Raw genomic sequence first — 20,010 nt, 5'->3', positions numbered from 1 at the left:
ATCTGGCTCACCTCCTGGGGTTAGTAGGTAGGTCCTGACAAGTGATAATATAATAACAGCTATTAACCAGGTAATTACAGCGATTATGTAGCACGATAATAGACCCCCGGGGCTTAGCGAGGGCTTCCCATGTGCGGCTTGTCTTCTCCAGTCTACTTGCTGGGTTGGTACCGCTCCCACTCCACGGATGAGGAAACCGAGACCCAGAGAGGCAGGGACTTGCGCAGGGCTGTCTGAGTCCAGAGTGCGTTCAGGGCGCTCAGAATCCAAAGTGTGCTCAGGGTTCACGGGGTGGGGGTTGCCGTGGGTGCCCACCCCCACTGGGAGAAACTTTGGCAAGGGTGAGGGGACAGCCCCTAGAGGGGAAGCTGGCCTGTGACGAGTCTCCGGAAACTCTCTCTACCTGAATGGACTGTGTTTGGGGGGAATCCCTCTCAAGGATGGACTCAGCGCCCCCCGCACCGCCTTCTCCCAAACCTAGGTTAGGGGCATTTGGGGAGGGCTTAGACCTCTGAGGACCCAGAATGGGGCGGGGGATACCAGCCCTCCTCCAGCACCCTGGCCTTCGGCCAAAACCAGGGTCCCCAGGAGTGAGAAAAGACTGTTTGTTTCCAATTTCTCCTCCTCCTGACCCCAATTTCCCTCGGGTCATTGGCTTATCAGAAAGAGGGAGAGAGGCTGGTGTTTCCATTGTTAACAGAGAAATTCAATTAGGCCTGCAATGCAGGCGGAGCAGCGGGCCGGCTGAGCAGGCCGGCCAGGATGCTGTTTTCTGTCTTAATTTCTCTAAATTGTCTTTCCCTGACCCCCACCCAGACCCCTCGCCACGAGTCTCTCCGGCTCCCACACTTCTGCCTTTGTGGCTACCCCCTCCCCCTAGTAAGTTGTTGCAGGAGACAGTGGGGTGTCACCTCTGGCTGAGGTCACTAACAGTGGGCTAGATCACTTCATTCTGGGCACTGCCTGGCCCTACTCTCCAAGGTGCTGGAAGGGCACGTTCTCGGGGCGGGGTGGGGGGATCGGGGCTGAGAAGCGAGGAGGTCCCTCACAGGCTTTGTGTATAGGAGAGCGGCCGCCAGCTCCAGCCACCTGTCAAACACATCGAGTCTTGGGGCATCTGAGAAGGAGCCGTGCATACACCAGGGGATGGAGAGCAAGTCTTCCCTCAGCCTCTGGGCTGAGCAGTGGGAGACTTGCAGGACATTCTAAACTGGGTACTTTTTCTCTCTTAGGTGGACAGGTCTATGGGTGGACTGCTCCATCCCCATGGTGGTGGTGGGGGGCTCACACACCACCCAGGCAGCTTAGCTGGGGGCGAACAGTACTAAATTTAAGTGCTCCTAATTCTCTCTCCCTGTCTCCTCCCCACTTCTGTCCTGCCACCTCCTCATCTTCCTGCTGCCAGGAATGAGGGCCAAGTTGGTCCATGAGGTCTAGATTCAGGGAGTGCCCTTGACCCCTACAAGCTCTAAGTAGGCGGTGGACCGAGGAGGAGACCCAGACCCTGCCCTGTAGTTCCTTGAAGTGAGGGGCTGTGCCCTACCCACCGCAGGTCACTGAGCAGCCTGGCTCTGGGCACGGCTGTGTCTGCACCTGCCTGGTAAATGTGAGCAGATGCCAGCCTTGGGGAGGGATGGGAGGAAGGAGGGGGTCCCTGCCGGCCCAGGACTGTGTCGGATGTGTGCGGGCGTGTGAATGCCGTGGGGAGGTCCAAGTGTGTGTGTGTGCTGAGTATTTCTGGGACGTGGAGGGTGAGGGGTGGGGGGTTCTGAGGACAAGAAGGGGTTTAGGGTCTTACCTACTCAACAATCTGCTTCTAATAACCAGTTTGTTTAACACACAATAAATTACACTCCCAGACTAGACTCCAACAATTGGTTTTGCAAATTTCCAGCTTTTACAGTATCAGCAGGTTTGGGGTCAAGAGTTTTCACGCTTTGGTCCCTTCCCCCTGGCCTTCTGGATGGGGAATGGGGGCAAGTCACAAGGAGACCGCGTACTTCTTCCTGGGGGGTCCACCCAGCCACCCGCAACCCCACACAGGAATGGGAGGGAGATCTCACAGCTTCTGCCACCAACCCGAAAGGGGGCCCTCCTCATCCCCATTTTACAGATAAGGAAACTGAGGCCCAGGGAGGGGAGAGGACTTGCCACAGAGAGCACCAACCCCAACCATTCCTCTCCTGAGGGTGGGAGGCAGAGGTGGATCACCTGCCCAAGAGCCTCGGGGGCTAAATTCCTAGCACCTCACCCAGGCCTGGCACAGAGCAGGTGCTCGGTTAACACCAGAGGCCAGCAGGGACAATGCTGCCGTCGGCTGGCACGTGTGAGGCCAGGACATGTAGGGCTCAAGGACTTGGGCAGGAATCACCACCTGGGGGCGGACGCTTAGTGGGGAGAAGACCAGCCCCTGGGAGGGGAGGGTCGGGCGTGACTTCTGTAGGCCAGAACACCTGGTTGGCGCCCCTCTGGAGCCCTGGATGAATGAGAGCCACTTGTAACACGACAGGCGGGTGCCCAGACTAGATCTCACGCTGCCCAAACTCAGCCCTGGTGTGCGCACATCTGGGTTACTGTGGGCCTCCTTCTCTGGGCTCTCTCTCTGCCCGGCACCACTCCCCACAGTGCAAGTGTGGCTGCAGCCTCCTCCTCCTGTTGACCACAGGCTCCACCCCCACTTCTGCCGCCCGAAGCTTAGCTGCTGGCCGGCCTGCCTTTCCCTGTATTTGTCCTTTGGCTTGAAAAATGGTTGTTTCAGGTGCTTCTAAGACTGAGGTCACCCACCCTCAGGGAATCCCTCCTGGGCTGCCCACTCCCTCCTTCATGGAGCATGGGCCACCCCTCTGGGCCTGTGGTCCCCTGCCCGACCTTGGTGTCAGTGTGAGTTGTCCTGGTCACCACCTGCCTGTTCCTGTGACTTGGGCCTCATGCCAGTGGCCGTAACCCACACAGAATCTGTGTGCTGTGTGTCTCAGGCTGGCTTAACCTCCATGGGAAGGGGCTCAGGACTTAACCTGAGGGCTTATCACGTCTGGGGGCTCCACAAAGCATCAAGGCAAAGGGAGAGGTAATGAGCTTAACTGGGGTCCAGTTAGTGAGGAGGAGAGGCTGCTGTGAGCTCTGCTGGGCCTGCACTCGGGAAGCAGGGAACCCGGACAACAGCTCTCTGCCCCTGCAGCCTAAGGCTGGGGGTGGGGAGTGAGGTGTCCCACAGAAGGGGCACTTCTTGGGTCTGCCCTCCTGTCAGTCCCCCACACTGGCCCTGAGTGTCACCCATAGCTCTGGCCATGTCACTTGGCAGCTCGAAATCCCACAGGACAGTGCCCTGACTCCAGAGCCCAATGGGTGGGGCTCCTGGATGGCACCATTGCACACCCGCACACTCACAGCCTCCTTGCAGACCCCTGACCTGCAAGCCAGCCTATCTGCCTCCAGGCCTTTGCACATGCTGTGTCCCTTCCCTGGAGTGCCTGGGACACCCTTCCCCTGTTCTCTCCTGGACTAGCCCCCTTGGTTTACGTGTTGCCTTCTCTGAGGGGCCTCCCTGGGCAGCCACAGCCCCCAGGACTCACTGAGAGGTCACCATGCTGCCCCCATCTCTGCAGGGTTCCCCAGCTCGGGAGTGGGGTGCTCAGGGAACGTGCGAATGAATGAATGAACAAACGGATGCATAAAGAAAAATCACAGAATGTGACATCCATGAGCCCTTCCATCATCTGGGACCCACTCCCTCCAAACCCCCTTTCTCTCCAGCACCACTCACCAGGCTGCCTGTGGGCCTGCCTGGGCTCAGACGCAGCAGCAGGGACCTGCGCCTCCATCCACAGCTCCCGGGGGCATTTTGGGGGGGCTTTCCTCTTACTCCCCTACCAAGTGGTGAGGTCTAGGGGGGCAGGCCTCCCAGGGAAGGCCTTGGTGTATACACGGGGGTGCTAGGTGTGGGAGTCCTGCCTCTCCTGGGGACCTGGGCTGGTGAGCACGGGGCTGGCTACTTACACCCTGGCCTCCCGCTCACAGGCATGCAGCCGGGGCAGTGGCCCCTCTCTGGGCCTCCACTGCCTCCAAGGCAGAGACCGCTTCCCCTTCAAGGGGCCCCACCCGGTGCCCCAGCCCGGCCTCACCACTGCTCCCGTCCGTGCTGCGCTCGATCGCGTGGTCCACCTGGCGCACCCACTCCCCGTTGCACTTGAAGAAGATCTGTGTGGCAGGCGTGGCCTTGCACACCAGCAGCACCGGCTTGTTCTTGACGATGTACACGTCCTCGGGCTCCACCAGGAAGTGGGGAAGCAGGTCTGGGTTGGAGCCGGGCACCGGGTTGGCCACCGTGGCACCTTGCTGGGCACCTGCAGCGGGGGCAAAAGGGGCAGGTGAGCCAAGACCAGACTTTTGGGGCCCTCCCAGGGCTCCCTGCCTGTTCAGGGGCCAAGGCCAGGCCACGGGGAGGCCGCCAGTGGGCTGATGGGAGGAGAGTGAGGCCAGGGTCTGCCACTTCCAGCCCGGCAACCTGGGCTGCTGAATGCCCCCTACGCCTCAGTGCCCCCCTCTGTAAAATCGGGGAAGAAGCAGGCCATCCACTTGTGAAGACTGTGGAGACGGAGTGAGACAGAAGTGGAAGTCCCAGCACACGGCAGCGGTCAGGGCTCACTGCTACCCTGGTAGAAGCGCAGGGGTCTGGTGAGGCAGCCCACCGCCCTGGGAGGCCCGGGGGAGAGCTGGAGGGAGGCAGGGGATCCTGAGAGGGCAGGAGTCCCTTCCTCTGGTGCCCTGGCTGCCTCGGGGGTTGCTTCCGGGTTGCTCCCCATTTCTGGCCCCTGCATGTAGTGGGTGCTGGGAAAATACCAAGTGAATGAAGGAGGGGAGGAAGCTGTGGCGGGTTCAGATGAGACGGGTGCCGGAGGCAGTGCCATAGGAGAGGCCCCTGGGAGAGGTGGGTTGGGGTGAGCCTGGGCTGCTGGGTGGGCAGGGTGGGAGCCAGGGGAGTGTGCCTGGGAGCCCAAGGGACCTGAGCCACGTCCCACCTTTCAAGGAGACCTGAATATGGGTTTCCTTCTAATTTTAACTGAAATCCACAACCATCCCACAAGTCATTTGTTGCTAATTACACAGGTAATTGGCTCTGAGGCTTTGGTGGAGGTAAACCCTCACAGCAGTCTGACCGTCTGCTCAACCAACGGGACCCGGAGGGGGTGGAAGGGAGGGGAGGGGAGGGAGGCACTCTCAGCCTCCACACCCCGCTGTCCACCAGACAGGCTCCCCACAGCCTGGCCTCTGCCAGGGCTGCGGTGATTTCCCCCAACCCACACTGACAGCCAACAGGGGCCTCTGGGGATAACGAGAGAAAAGCTTGGGCTTCGGAGATCCATCTGCTCCCTGCTACTGGTGACCTTGGGCGCGTTACCTGCTTCGTCATCTGTGACACCTGTGGAGGCCTCGTCTGCCCCGTGGGGGAGTCTCGGGATGCCTCACGCAGTTGGCCTCCTGGCTCCAGGGCCCTCCCCGTGGGCAGCCCAAAACCACGGAGGGCTGGCTCCTTGGGCACAGGGGGCATCCACGCTGCCCCTTCTCTCCTGATTGCACAGGGACCCTCTCTTTCCAAGGTGGGAGCCTGCCCCTTCCACCTGAAGACCGTGATTCTGGGGAGACCTGTGCCTGGTCCTGCAGGTGAACAGGGAATGTCCGCAGAGGCCAAGAAACCTGGTGTGACTTCAGGTAACCACTCCCCCTACCCCATTCCCACAGCCAGCTCCTGGCCTGTTTCCTTGCCTACAAAATGGGGTACCCAAGTCTTAGGGCTGACGTGAGAATGAAATGCAAAAAGGCACAGTGCTCAGTAAATGCTGGCTGCTACCCGTACGCCGTGGTTTTGCACCGACAATGACAAACGGCTCCGTCTCTCTCAGTAACCTCCCCCCGGCCATCTCCTCAGGGGTGAGGGCTGATGGGGAAACAGGCACAGAGCCAGTAGGTGCCCTGCCCTCGGGCTGGGGGAGTCGTGCTCTCGTGTGGCAGGGACGCGGGGCGGTCTCTAGCTGTGGGCTCACCCACCCCTCCCCCGGCCTCTCCCCAGCCTGTCTCTGCCTTTTGTGACCTCCTTTTGACAGCCGTCCCCATCTCCTGCACTTCCTGCTGCTCTGTGATGAAGGCTAAGCCCCCGGGAACCACACCCACAGCTGGGAAGATGCAACTCACCTTGTTCCGCCACCTGTTTTAGGTTAGGAAGGTGGGGATGCAGGCAGAGGGGAGGAGCCACCTGGATGCCTTACAGATGGGGAATCCAAGGCCTGAGGGAGAAGTCCCTTACCCAGGCCCCCAGCTCCAGCCCTGGACTCCTGGGGGCCGCCTCCTGGCCCTTTGTTGTGACATTTGCTTCTTCACTGTCACTGGTAGCCACTTGCCAGTCCCTGACCCAGGCGGCAGGCTCAGCCAGAGCAGGGCTGAGTGGGGCTCAGGCCTCCCAAGGTCGGGAGAGTGAGTGGGAGGGCAGGCTCCTTAGTGTGGGTCCGGAGTTGGGAGCTTGAAAGTCCAGGGGCCTCTCTGGACACTTACTGGGGACATCATGGCAACAGTGCAGACCCCAGGGCCGCCCAGAGGGAGACGAAGCCTGACCCCTGAGCAGGGCCCACAGCGGGCTGGGGAAGGTGTCACAGGCTCCAGAAGGGCACGGGAGACCCCTGGGGCAGCTTCCCGGCCTGCCCACGCCTCACCTGGCTGAGTCTCAATGTGACGGCTGGGGGCTGGGTGGGCAGGGGTCCCGGCTTGGGGTGTGGGCCTGGGAGTGGGCACGTGGCCCCCAGCTTCCCTATCGATCACTGCGCCAAGCACTGCTCGCGTCAGCCGCCCGCTGAACCCAGCCCAATCCCTCATGTCTGCGTTTAACTGCTAATGAAAAATAAATGTACTGTGACCAATAAGGGACATAGCTCACTTCTCCCAGGCCTCCGCCACGCCATGCTGGGGAGGTCTCCCCTCCTCCACCCCTGGGGTGGGGGATTTATCCGGTGGCCCAAGGGGCCGCCTCCAGGCTGCAGTGATGCCCTCCAGCAAGGTCACTCTAAGGCCATGGGTGGGGGTAGGTTCAGCCCCTCTTAGGGCTGCTGGAAGCTTCCTGGGTGGCCAGAGCTGGCTTCCGCTCCCTCTCGCCCCGAGTCCACTATGTGACCTCCACCCTCCACCTTGCAATTGCGATCTGCCCACCCCTCTCCCCGTCCCAGTTAGGCCTCTCACCTGGACTAAAGCACAGTAACAGCCTTGGGTCTCCCCTGCTCCACACCGCAGGCCACTGGAGTAAGTGGTCTTGCCCTTGGATATGAATCATGTTCTTGTCTATCAAAGATAACACCAAGCAGTGCATGCTCGGTGCCAAGAGACATATGAGCCTTTCAAAAGGGCATGGACTCTAGTTCACTGCAGTCCCCACCACTCCCTATTGCCTCACCCCGGGCCTGCTTCTTCTGTTACCATTGCCTGCCTGGCTCCTGTGGGTGTTTCAGGATGGAACCAAGTGCCTTTGACTGGTAGCCTTGAGTCTTCCATTCTGGCCTAGTCCCTCCTCCCAGAAACACTCACTGATCCCTCCTAGGCGCTGCCTCCCACCTCCAGGTCTCTGTCCAAGCTCTGCTCTCTGGCCGAGCCACCCTTCCCTCTCTGCTGTCACTTCTGGACAGAGGGCTGCCCCACCTCACTCTCCCAGGAAACCACACACAGCATTTTACCCCCTCTGCATCTAGGACCCGTCCTCACTCGTGCTGTAGCTCATATGACAGGAGAAGCAAGTGTGTGGCCGAGGCCTCTGTCCCCACCACCAGTCTACCCTTCCTGGCTGCCAAGCTCCAGGCGGCCTAGGGCCAGTGTTGGCGAGTGGGGACTCAGACTGGGGTGCCTATTGCTCCCCCCTTCTGGCTGCGAGGTGATAAATACAGAAGGAAGGCTTGGCCAAAGCAGATGCACTGGGGCTGGGAGAGCAGGCACTGCCACATCCTGGACTCCGCCCCCTAGCTCCCCAGAAGCTCTGTCTGCCACACCCTGGCCAAGTCTCTCCGACCTGCCCAGCCACCCTCTTGGAATTCAGTTGGAAGACTTCTTTCACTGACTAGAGAATCCCTGATGGGCTCTTGGTCACTGAGAACTGCAGATGGGGCTGTACAAATGCTCAGGCCCTAAAGTGGGAACCCCACTTCCAGCGAGTCCTGGGGCAAGCCAGCCGGCCCCCACCTGTCTCAGGAGGGCACTGGCTGCTCAGTCAGCCGCAGCTGGCACCCATGCTCGAGTCCGTGCCACACTCAGGACTGGAGTGAATTTGTTTGCATGCTGCCTCCTCCACTAGAGCATGAATTCACTTGGGGCAGGAGGCCAGGTCTGGCCTCGATACTGATGGAATGTTTGTTGAGTGACTAACTGACCACCTCTTGTTTTCCCTTGAACTTCTTAAGATTTGCCCAAGGATGGCCCCCTTCACTCATGTCCTGCAGGGAGACCCAGAGAGAGCCCAGGGTGGCCCACAGGCAGAGCTGCGGGCAGGGAGAGGGCTCTGCGCTGCGGGCCGCCCCCCGCCACACATGCTGCTGCTCTGAGGTTGAGCTCCCCTTTCTCACTTGCAGTATGGGTTGATAAGACCTCCTCGTGTAACTCTGAGGCCCAGGGTGGGTGTGAAAGTGCTTTCAAATGTTTTATTTTTAAAAGCACCACGAAAATACGAGGTGTGATTAATCCAGCTATTAATGAACTCGTATTTACCGAGTGAGGCCTTGGTCCCTGGGAGCAGGGTAGGAGGGGTGGGGGCAGGGTGTCACCAGGCCTCACCCACCCGGGAGATGTGAGGACTGCTTCCCAAGAGCAGCCCTGCCCAGCCCTGCCTGCAACTTGCTCCTTTCACCCTCCCAACAGCCCCGGCGTAGGTGTCCAGGGACTTGGCGGGGTGTGTGTGTGTGTGTGTGTGTGTGTGTGTGTGTGTGTGTGTGGCAGCGAGCCCTTGCTTCTGCCACTTCCCTGAGAAATGTTCTGGATTTGCGGTGGCGGGGGGCGGTGGGGGCCTGGCAGCCTCCGTCTCTTTTCCTGGCTGTACCCCCGGCACTACACCCCGTCACCCCTGGGCACCTTTGCTCCCAGCCTTTCTGGCCTGGAGGTGTGCATTTGGTAGGTCTGTTTGGGGCCAGGGCGTCCTGCTCCACCGGCCCAGGCAGGAGAGGAGAGTCCACAGGACGCCCTTCACCTGGCGTTCCAGGCTCTGCTGGCCCAGGGCCTGAGCTGCCACCTGGCCTCACCTCCAGGCCCTCCCTTCACAGGCGCCCTGTGGGGCTGCATCTTGACTATCTGCAGTTCTGCAAAGGCTTGTGCACATTCCATCCTGGGCCCTGTGTCCCTCCCCTATTTGGCTAACAGAGCCCGATATTCTGCAGAGGATCTCTCACCCTCGCTCCACTCAGTCCATATGGTCATTCGGTCCAGGTGGGCCGACCCCATCTCTGGCCTCAGAGACACTGACTGGTTCCCAGACAAGCAGGTCACCCCATCTCAGTACACGGGATTTCGGGATTTGGGTTCGGCTGCCAGGAAGAGACACCTCTCTTTTTTGCTGGGCCAGTCCTGCAGGCCTTGCAGGCCACAGAAGGCCAAGCGAAAGGGGAGGCCGTCCGCGGGTCTGAAGCAGGGGCTCGGAGAATGACGACAACCAGGGAAGAGATTTGAGGCCTGGGGTCCCAAGAAGCCGGAAGGCAGAGCCACCCCTGGATTCTTTTCTTTGCTTCAAGCCAGTTGGAGGGAGGATCTTTTCATCGCATTGACCCATCCATCCTCTGCTCCCTGCCTGAGTGACTTCTACTTGTCCTTCGAGGACTGCTCAAACACCCTCTCCTCCAGGTGACACGCCACCTCTGAGCTCTCACATCCCTTGGCTGAACTTGTCTCAGTGCCTCACACGTCATACAGTCACCAGAAAAATGTCAGTGCCTTGACGGCAGGAACGGAATGGTGACATCCCCCGACCCCTCGAGCACCCCCAGAGCCTGGCCAGGCTCTGGCACATGGTGCATAGTGAATGCCCAGCAAGTGTTTGTTGAGTGAATGTTGAACATCATTCCCTTGACCAGGACCAGAGCCCAGAAAGGAGGTTTGAAATTGGACACACAGATGGGCTGGGAGCCAGCTCACCTTCCAATCCACCAGTCAGTCAACTGATTCTTAGAAACACCCATGCTGGCCCTTGAGGGGGCAGAGGCTGGTGTGCAGGGCCAGGGGAGACAGAGGGGGTGGGGAGACGTGACCACAGTGGTGGGGGCTGGGCCTACAGAGGAAGGGGGATTTGTGCTCTCCTGACCAGCTACACCCCTGTGGCCTGAGACAGCTTTGTGAGTTACGATTTTTTAAATGTGGGTAATTTTATGATGAGGGCGCTTCACTAGGAGACTCTGATAAGCAGGGTTGGAATCCACACTTGCTGTCGGGGACAGAAGCGGGGTGGAGGGAGTGGAGGAATGGTGGGCGGGAGGCCCTGAGACGACAGGTCTGAGGGCCACACGAAGAACCCTGAGGTTCCAGGTGGCAAATTAGAGGTGTGGCCCTACCTGGCGGGGATGACGGGGTGCCACGGGGCCAGAGCAGGCTTTGGGGGGCGCCCCAGAATTCTTCCAAATCCAATGTGTGAAAAACCTCTGTGCTGCCCACCAGCTGCTTCTGGGCACACTGACTGCTACAAATCCCCAGGCCGACCCCTGTTTCCTGAGCCTCAGTTTTCTTGTTTGGGGCAAACAGCAGTGACCCAGCACCAGGACGAGGTGGGTCAGGGGTGCCACCCCGCCCAGGGGCTCCACCAATACTTCTCTTCTTTCCCTTTCCTCCTTTCCTGGTCCCTTGGTCCATCCCTCAATCAGCTGTCTCCCTGGCTGTCCCTCCACATGGCACAGGACTTCCCAGAGGGCAGGGCCGGGTCAGAGCCCAGGCTCCTCACCCTAGTCGTCAGGGAGCAGGCAGGGGATGGAAGGGGCAGGTGGGGTGACAGCTCCTCGTAGTGACCCTCGGAAGGGAGGGCTGCTCCCCAAACCCATGCTCACACACATACACACGAGTGTGCGGCGCTCCGGTTTCCATGGTAACGCTTGTGTGAAAGTGTCACAGAAGCACCAGCTACCTCAACAAGATTGGAAGAAAGTCACCCTCTTCCCCACTGGGCTCTAGGGACCTGGTCACCAGGACAGACAAAGGCGCCGGGAGGAGGACGTGCAGACAGGCTCAACTGCAGAGAACAAAGTGGTCAGGGACAGTGCCACTTCAGCAGCTCAGAGGATGGTCACACCATGTGGGGCGCGTGGCTGGACCAGCCTGCCCACCAGCTGCTGCAGACCAGGCTTGTCCTCTGGCAGCTGCACTCAGGTGCCCTCTAGCCGCCCCTTGTCCTTGTCACAGACAAGGAGCATGAAGCTCAGGGCTTCCCTAAGGTCACACGGCTACAGAGGGCAGGTGGGCTTCCGGGCAGTTTCTGGACCAGGACCTGGCCCCTGCTCACTCTGCTTACCCTCGACTTCTCTGCCTCTCAAACCTTCCAAGCTCATCCCACCCCAGGACCTTTGCACTTGCTGCCTCCTTTGCCTGCAACACGCTGCCCCCTGTTCTTCCACAGCTGACTCCCTTGGATCCCTCAGATCTCAGCTCTACCTTCCTCCGAGAGGCCCTCCCTGACTGCCATGTCTGAAGTAGGCCCTTCTAACCACCCCCTTCCCGGTTTGTTTTCCCCGTAGGGCTCACCCCTACCTGAAGTCATCTTGTTTGTGTGTTTGTTGTCTGGTTACTGTCTATGCCCCTTTCCCCTTAAATGTGTCACGATGGCGGGGATCACACCTTCTTGTTCACTGCTATAGTCCCAGGCCTGGCACCCAGTAGGTGTTTGATAAACGTGCTGAATGCACGAATGAACAAACTCAGGTCTTCTAACTCCATGCCCGGAGCCCACACTGGGCATCACACTCCTGCCATTGCTAAGAGCCCCCAAAGTCACCAGTGAAGGGGACCTAGAACCTACCAGGATGCCCAGGGAGAGTGTGCTTGATGGGAGGCAGGCCTCCAGGGAACCCTTCCCACGGCCCCTTCTGGCCACAGGGCCTCGCTTCAGGCCAGAGAAATAGTTAATAAAGCTGAGGCCTAAATAAGCATTTGATTAACAAACGATAAAATAGCTATTGTGTCCCCGAATTAAGCTGTAATTGTGGCTGATAATTGGCTGGTTAGAATTTAATAAGCTGCAATTAAATAGAATGGAATCCAGGGTAATTATGTGGTCGCACAGCCCAGAGAGAATCGGGGAAGGAAGGCTTTCTCCTGCTTTGGAATCTTCTGCTGGTGCAGTGCGTGTTGCCGTGGGCGTGTTTCTGGTTCTGATGGTGGTGGTGTGTGTGTGTGTTTGCACGGCAGGCCCCCCTCCACCTTCACCGGGCAGAGGCGGGCAGGTGGGCGCTGGCCCCTCCGCGTCACCACTGCTTAGCAGGAGGTCGGCGCGCAGGCTCTGAGCCCTGCCAGGGCCTGTGGCAGCTCTGGCTGAAGGAGACATAAAAGGATCCCCGGCATAGTTCCCTGCAGGGTGGGAGGCCGCGGGAGGGTGGCCAGGAGGTCAAAGGGAACACGAGGGAGGCAGGCAGGCAGGGAGGGGTCCGCCAGTCTTCCTGATGATGAAACTGGGGCTCAGAGAGGGGAAGAACCTGCTCAAGGTCACACAGTGATGAGCGGCTGGCCGGGCTGGGCCAGATTCTCAGGTTGCTTGTGGATTAACGGTAATTCCTACTGGTCAGGAGGCTGGAGAACACTCCCCTCTCGCCCCCACCCCTGCCAGCTCCCGAGGCACCCCTCCCCATTTCCATCTGCGTCCTTCACCAGGGAAACATACAGGCTAAGTAAGGATGGTGTGACTATTCCACACGTGCACCCGTAAGACAAGGTGCCCCCCGCCACCCCCGAGTCCATGCTCCCATCTCCCTCCCCCATGGCACGCCCACCCCTGCCCTCAGCCCAGGTGTGCCCCCTGCAAGTCCGAGGGGATGATGAACGGCATCGCTGAGGTGCCGTTTATGACCCCATCAGCATTTTTACAATGTTGCCGGCAATTAATTTAATTAAAGACCCTGTCCTGGATATGGTGGCATTTCATATCTCACTGGTTTAATGTGAGTCTGGCCCGAGCGGGGGCCGGGGGTGGGGCAGACGCACTGCTCCCCAGCCAGGCTCGGCTCAGCGTGCACGGGGCAGGGCAGTCGAGGCCCCTGGACGGAGCCCAGAGACAAGAGAGGCCGCCCAGTGCTGTGCCCTGGGCTAGAGGGAGACTCTGCTCACAATCACAGCCAGCACGAGCACACCCACAGGCTCTCGTGCACACGTGGCTGCGTGCACACACGCTCACTCACACGCACACGGTCATACCATCACAATAATAACATGCATGTTCTTACTTAACCCTCCTGACAATTCTAAGAGCCAAAGAACCATTTTATATCTCCAACTTCCAGGCGAGGACACTGATGCAGGGACAGGAGAAGTAAGGAGTGAGGGATGGATTCCTGCCAGGCAGTCTGCAGTGTCCCAAGACCTTAACCAGGTCGCATGGGTTCAGCAAACGTGCACGAGCCACACTGTAGCACAGCCCCAGCCGGACTCATATCCTTGCCCCACGGGGCGCCGTGGCCACAGCCCTCCCGCTGGAAGTGCTGGGCACAGAGCATCCCAGAATCACACTCACCATGCCAGTGCTCTGGCATCTGTGGGCACACTCACCAAGCCCTGGGCACACACGTGTGCGCACCAGCACTGTCCACTGTCCTCCAGGTTAAATCTAGCCAGGGCGGCCGATGCCCTCACTAGGATGGTGACCCCTTAGCCACAGATCACCAGCCACCCTCTGACCCCCTCTCTCAGCAGCTGAGCCCACCTGGACCCCTCCTCCTCCTACCAGGACCTACAGGAAAAGCAGTCACAGCCCCAGCTCCTCCTCTGTGCCTCAGCGGTGCGGCTGCCTGGCTGTGCTCTGCCCTCTGCTGGGGCCCCTGTTTGCATAACTCCCCTTCCCCCACAGCCTCCTGCCCTCCAACTCCCCTTCACAGCCGAGCCCTACCCCTTTCCCTGCCTCTCGATGCCCATGCCCCGATGCCCCCGAGAACCTCACATCGGCATGTCCCAAGTTGGGCTCGGTGGCTCCCCCAAACCTCCTGCTCCCAGAGTTCGCTCTCATCAGCAGGGCCGCGCCCCCACCCCCAGAAGCCTCGGCAGGCGTCTCAGAGCTGCTGGGCTTCCTGCACCCTCACTGTCCACTGTTCCAGCCACCCTGCCTCTCTCCCACCCACCCCTCCTCTCCTCTGGCCAAAGTACCAGAAATACCATCACCCATGCCGCCACAGGGCTACTTCCAGAAAGGAGATCTGACCCCACCCTTCAGAGCCCTGCAACGGTTCCTTTTACCGCAGGGTAAATGTCGGTCCCCCACGTGCCCCCACGTTCCCCTGCACACCCCAAGTACCAGCCTCATCCCTTGGCACCAACCCACACCCTGCAGCCAGCTCAGCGCATCCGCTCATCTCCCTCCCTGCATGCCCAGAGCCCGCCCCTCATCTCAACTTTCCCCTGCATCTGCAGGGCACCCCACCCGCTCCCAATGCCCCCCAGCCCTGGTAATTCGTAATTCAAGGTGTCGCCTCCTCCGATCCCCTTCCCAGCTCCTCTCTGCACAGGGGATGCACGGTCCCCTCCCCCGACTCCCTGGCTAAGAGAGCATTACCCACTGACTTAGGCTGTTGTGCGGAGGCTGCCGCCTCCATCAGACTGTGCACCCTCAAGTGTGTGCAACGGGCCTGAGCCACCTCTCCTCAGCAGCGTCCAACTCAGGGACTGGCAAGTTCGGGGTTAGGGACTGGTTGAGTTGAAGGCTCCCCCCTCACTTGCAAACTCTGGGGCTGTGCACCGGGGTGTGCCCACCAGTGACAGGTCCAGGGCATGGACTCACTGAGGGCAGGAGCGGAGCCTTCAGGTGGGCATCAGGAGACTGGGTCTCCAGTCCCCACCTTCCTCCACCTGGCTGTGTGGCCTTGGGCAGGTTACTGCCCTCTCTGGGCCTCAGAAGAGGTGGGACTGGGTCAGGGGTGGCAAACTCAGGTGCCTTCAAGGGCTGGTGGGGCCCAGGAGACGTAGAGGGTGAAGATGCCTGTCTGAGGGGCCAGCACAGCTAGGCTGACTGCTGCCACATGACAGAGCGGCCAAGAGATGCCGGAGTTTTTTTCTTTCAAGAGCAGCTAGAAATCATTTTTATGTGAAATTTCCTGTTTTAAAATGTTGACAACTGATTCAAACATTTAAACACCATGCGGGCCAAATAAGTTGGCAGGCCAAAGCCAGAACAGGACAAGGTCCAAGGTTTCCTCCGACCGTACAGATCTAAGGATGGGGGTCACAGCAGGGTGGGCAGGAGCCTGCCTCCGTCACTGCTCCGCCCTCCTGGTTTCCTCCCCCTCCCTTACTCTTCCCAGCCTCCCTCGCCAGCATCCCATCATCCTGTCTTCTCCTTGGGACCCCTCTTTTTTTTTTTTTTGAAATGGGGGTAGGCAGTTAGGCTTATTTATTTATTTATTTAATGGAGGTACTGGGGATTGAATCCAGGACCTCGTTCATGCTAAGTGTGCTCTGCCACTTGAGCTGTGCCCTCCCCTGGGACCCCTCTTCATCATGGCCTCCTGAAGGAGGTCCCCTGGGGCCTGGCAGAGGCTGGAGGGGCCATCTGTCCATCACCCCAAGTGGCTGGGATTTAACGATCAGCTCAAGTGTCCACCCTCAGCTGAGCCTGAGGGCATGGCCCCTTTCCCAGAGGCTGAGGGTCTGAGCACCAGCAGTGAGCCGCTCCCTGCTCCGGACAGTGGTGGGGGCAGACGACAGGCTGGGGGTTGCCCTTCTTGCCGGCCTTTGCTCTGGGTCTCAGATCCTGAGCTGGGGGAGCAGGGAGAAGGCTGCTGGCAATGGGGACACAGGCATGTCGGGGGTGGGCACTCCACAGAGGAAACCCCCAGCTACAGTCCTCCCAAATCTGGGCGGGCCGGAGCTCAGGCCCGGTTGTGGCTGCGATCGCTGGGAAGAGGGTGTCTGACCACGCCCATCGAATTCCAACAAGACAGTAATGAGCCCTCACCCCATTTTAATTACTTGCTGTCCAAATAATTACCAGCTTGTTTATTTCACTTAATGGCAGCCGTACTTTTTTCTCCTGATATTGATTTCATGTTTTCCTGGTTTGTTCATTATCTTTCTTGCCCCTTTAATGGGCTCAGAGGTCTTGCGGGTGGAGGAGAGGGGACTGGAGGAAGCAGGGGTGTGAGAGAACATGGAGGAAGGAGAGGTGGCCTGGGCCTTGCTGTGCAGCCTGGGGTAAGCCACTGCCCTCTCTGGGCCTTGAGTCCTGGAATCCCAGATCTCAGCACAACCTCTGTCATTAACATATCAGGGTGGAACGTTTTAAAATGAGGAGGGAGAGGGCAGCAGGGAGAGAGAAGCTGGTGTACTCCCTCCCAAGTGCCCTTAATGGGGTGGGCAGAGACTCAGACGAATGTGAGGGTATGAGGGATAGGAGGGATACGGGAAAGGGGAGGGGTGGGTGGAGGGATGCAAATGCAAGAAGGAGGTGGGGAGGGGGTGCTCCTGGAGGCCAGCCTGGAGGAGACTGCAGTGTGGAGGCCACTGGCCAGTAAGGAATGGTGGGGACAGAGGGTGGCTTCCATGTCCTGTGTCCCCCAGGTCTGACGGGGGAGGGAGCAGCAGCTGCCACCCTCAAGAAACCCAGCCCCTCCCTGGGCCTGACCTCCATCCTTGGCCTCCGCCTCACCTGCCTGCCATCACCATGGAAATGTGAGCGATGCCATGATGTCATCCAGGCTGTGAACGAGCAGCTCATTTCTCTGATTTTGGGGGGGCAGTAAGGAGAGAGGGGGCCGAGGGGAAGGCCAGGGCTTCTTTGGGTGAAGATTTAGAGCCTCTTCAAGGGGTCATTAGCTCTTAATAAATCACTCATAATTGCATGAATATTTAAATCTTAATAAAAAAATACAGTAGGCCCAGTGCGGCTCCCTGTGTGGGTATTTATTGCTATCAGGTTGGAATATATAAAAGTTGGTATCGGTCTGATTGAACTGCTGTTATCACCACAGCTAAATGGGTAATTGGGAGTGAGAGACGCTATCAGCGGATATAAATTACATACAGTAAACCGAGGGCATTAACTGAGGGTTTATTATCAATTATCTCTGCGCTTGTTCCCCTTAAAACGAACTTTAAGTACATTAATGAGAAAACCTACAGGTCTTAATGAATTGAGGGAAGGGAGAGGCTGCCGAGGGCCCTCCATGTCGGTCCCTGCACAGTGTTCTTTCAGGGACACTCGGGGGCCTGCTCCTAGGAGGGGACCCCACCCAAGGCAGGGAGGGCTCACGGGTCAGCAAACCGGCCACAGCTGCCTGGACCAGCATGGACAGCTGGTCAGTCCCTGAGGCCCTGCCTCTCTCCAAACCCCCATCCCAGAGAGGGGCGCTGGGTGGGAATGGGGCGGGTTCATCCAGGCAGCATTTCATCTAAGAAAGACCCCGCCAGGGCCCGGGTCTGGCTGTTGGGTGCAGAGAATCAGCTGGGGCCTGATTTCAGCTGGACGGGGACGAGGCAGACCTTCAGAATGTGGGCACTGCCATTAGAGCAACACAAATGGAGTGTGAGGGGGCGGGAAGCCAAGAAGGGATGCGAGTCTGGGTGGGGCTGGGGGTGCCCTTGCGGAAGTTCCGGCGGGCAGAGCGTTGGTGTAGCATCGGTGTCCACCCTGTTCCGGAGCACGTCCGCCTCCTGCTGAAATGCTCCCCAGCTGCTTGCTTGCTCAATCGGAGCAGCCCACAGGCGCGCTCACTGCAAGGTCGGCACGACCTCCTTCTGGGCCAGTTCACCACCCAGCCGCCTCCCTGCCAGGACTGTGCCTGTCCTCCCTAGCGTCCTCGGCCTCTCCTGCCAGTCCTTAGGTAACGACCTGGATCTACCACAAAGGGCAGAACCCAGGCCCCTCTCTCAGGGGCTTCCCCACTCATGGAAGACACACATTGGCAGGTGTCAGGGCAGTAGGTCCAAGGTTACAACCTGTAGTCAGAGTTCCATCAGAGACACACTGGTGGCGTGAGAGCACATAACTGGGGGGCCTGATCTGAGGTCTCCAAGAGGGCTTCCTGGAGGCGGTGTCACTGAGCTATATAAAATGCCTTGATGACCCAAGGGTGTCCATCTTCTCCATCAAGGACAGGAAAACCATTTCTTTAACTCCTTTTCCCCTTTCCAGCCTCGGTCCCTACTCTCTTTTCCCCTCTAGTTCTGCCCTCCTTTGTCCTGGTCCTGACACAGGCCCCTCAGTCGGACTTTCACTGCCACATCACCACTGAAACCCCTTCTCCCTTCTGCCAGGGAACCCATCTGTCTGACTCAAAAGCTCCTCCTGGCCTCCACCCTTGAGGGCTCTGCCCAGGCTCCTCCCCCCATCCTGTTCCCCCCATCTGCCTTCTCCTTTCTCCTGGAGAACCGCAGGCTTCAGCGAGGACATCAGAGCAGAGGACTCCGAAATCCCCCCTGCAGGACCGCCAGGCCCAGATTCGCACAGCGTTTCCTCTCAGCCATCCTGCGTGGCCCCTGCAAACGGTTAGCTCCCCAGGCAAACAGCCCTGTCACTGCCCTGCCCAGGAACCTGCTGGCTCTGCCTCTTCCGTCTCTTTTTCTCCTGTCCCTTCAGATGTCATGGGCCAAAACCCTCTCAACTCACCATCTAACACCCGGCCTTTCATCTGTTCTTCTGCAGCTCTGAGCTCTGCCTTGCCTCAGAGCCATCGTACCCGCTGTTCCCTCTGCCCCAGGCACTGTCATTCACTCTTCATTGTCCAGCTCTTGGCTCGTGCACCTCCTCCGAGAGGCTCCATCCAAAGTAGCATCGTTGTCATTCTCTAGTGCCCACCCCCTCTGATTTGACTTGTTCCTTTATTGTCTGTTTGCTTGGAACCAGAGGCCCTGTCACTAGACATTTCTGAGTGAAGGATGGGTTATGTTTCTGGAGAAGCTGCTCCTGTGCCAGGCCCCAAGCTCCAGGCTGCACAGGGCCTTTGGGGGCGCACACCAACTGGTCAGGGCAGGCACAGATGCAGTGTGTCTGCCCTGCTGCAGGGCCGGGGCTGGAGGGGAAGAGAGGGGATGTTTTCAGCTTTGGGGAGAAGGCAGGGGCCAGGAGGGGCAGTAGAGAAAGGCATTCTAGGCTGGGGGAACAGCAGGACTGAGGAATTTGAGGCAGAACAAATCTGGTGGCAGCATGAACTGAGTTAGAAAGGGTCGGACTCTGTGCCAGGACACTGAGCATGGGAAAGCAGGGAAGGTTCGGGAGCAGGGCCGATGGGATGAGAGAGTGGTAGAGAGCTCTGCTTGGGGAGGGGATACTCCCCATCACCACAGCACAGGAGGGAGCTACCGGCCCTGGAACAGGCTGCTGGAGAGGAGAAACGGACATGAAAAGCACCTCCCGGGGCAGGGTAGGGAGAGTCATCGTCCTGGCTGGGAGAGAGGCAGGCAGGGAGCAGAAGATGACTCTGTCATTTCCTGCCCGGCTAAGTGGGTAGATGGCGACGCAGCCAGGCGTAAATAACTGGAAAAACCTTGGCCCACTGCTCGCGCTTAGGGGAGGGCAAGATCGGTGACTTCTGGAAAGGTGGGGCTCCTCCGGCAAGCTGAGAGGGCCACACACCCGCCCTACCGCAGACCCACGTGTTTGACGACTGCTGTCTGTTGCGGGGCACGGGGCGGGGGTCCATGGCCCAATTGAGCTCCGGTTGCTGTGGCTCAGTGCAAGCAGGGCCGGTTGAGGGCTGAGCTGCAGAGCCTCAGTCCTGCTTGGGCCTCTGTCTTCCAGCTGGAACAACAGGAGGCCAGGCTGGCTCTCAGAGGCTGCAAACTGCTGGTCCACGGACCCCTTGGTGTCTCGTAGGTTTCAAACCA

General features: G+C 59.1%; 1 protein-coding gene across 2 annotated transcripts in view; it reads right to left on the bottom strand.

The window, feature by feature from the left end:
* Positions 1-20,010, bottom strand: part of UNC5A (unc-5 netrin receptor A) — a 59,415-nt gene that overhangs the window by 10,676 nt on the left and 28,729 nt on the right. For both annotated transcript variants that reach the window (XM_031437847.2, XM_031437848.2), the window contains exon 2: positions 4,122-4,343. In XM_031437847.2, the coding sequence (XP_031293707.1) occupies positions 4,122-4,343 (222 nt within the window). The remainder of the gene's footprint in view (positions 1-4,121; positions 4,344-20,010) is intronic.

This window comes from Camelus dromedarius, chromosome 27, assembly GCF_036321535.1.
Source record: "Camelus dromedarius isolate mCamDro1 chromosome 27, mCamDro1.pat, whole genome shotgun sequence".
Taxonomy (NCBI): domain Eukaryota; kingdom Metazoa; phylum Chordata; class Mammalia; order Artiodactyla; family Camelidae; genus Camelus; species Camelus dromedarius.
Note: the sequence above shows the minus strand (reverse complement) of the source record. Positions and strands in the feature narration are given on the sequence as shown.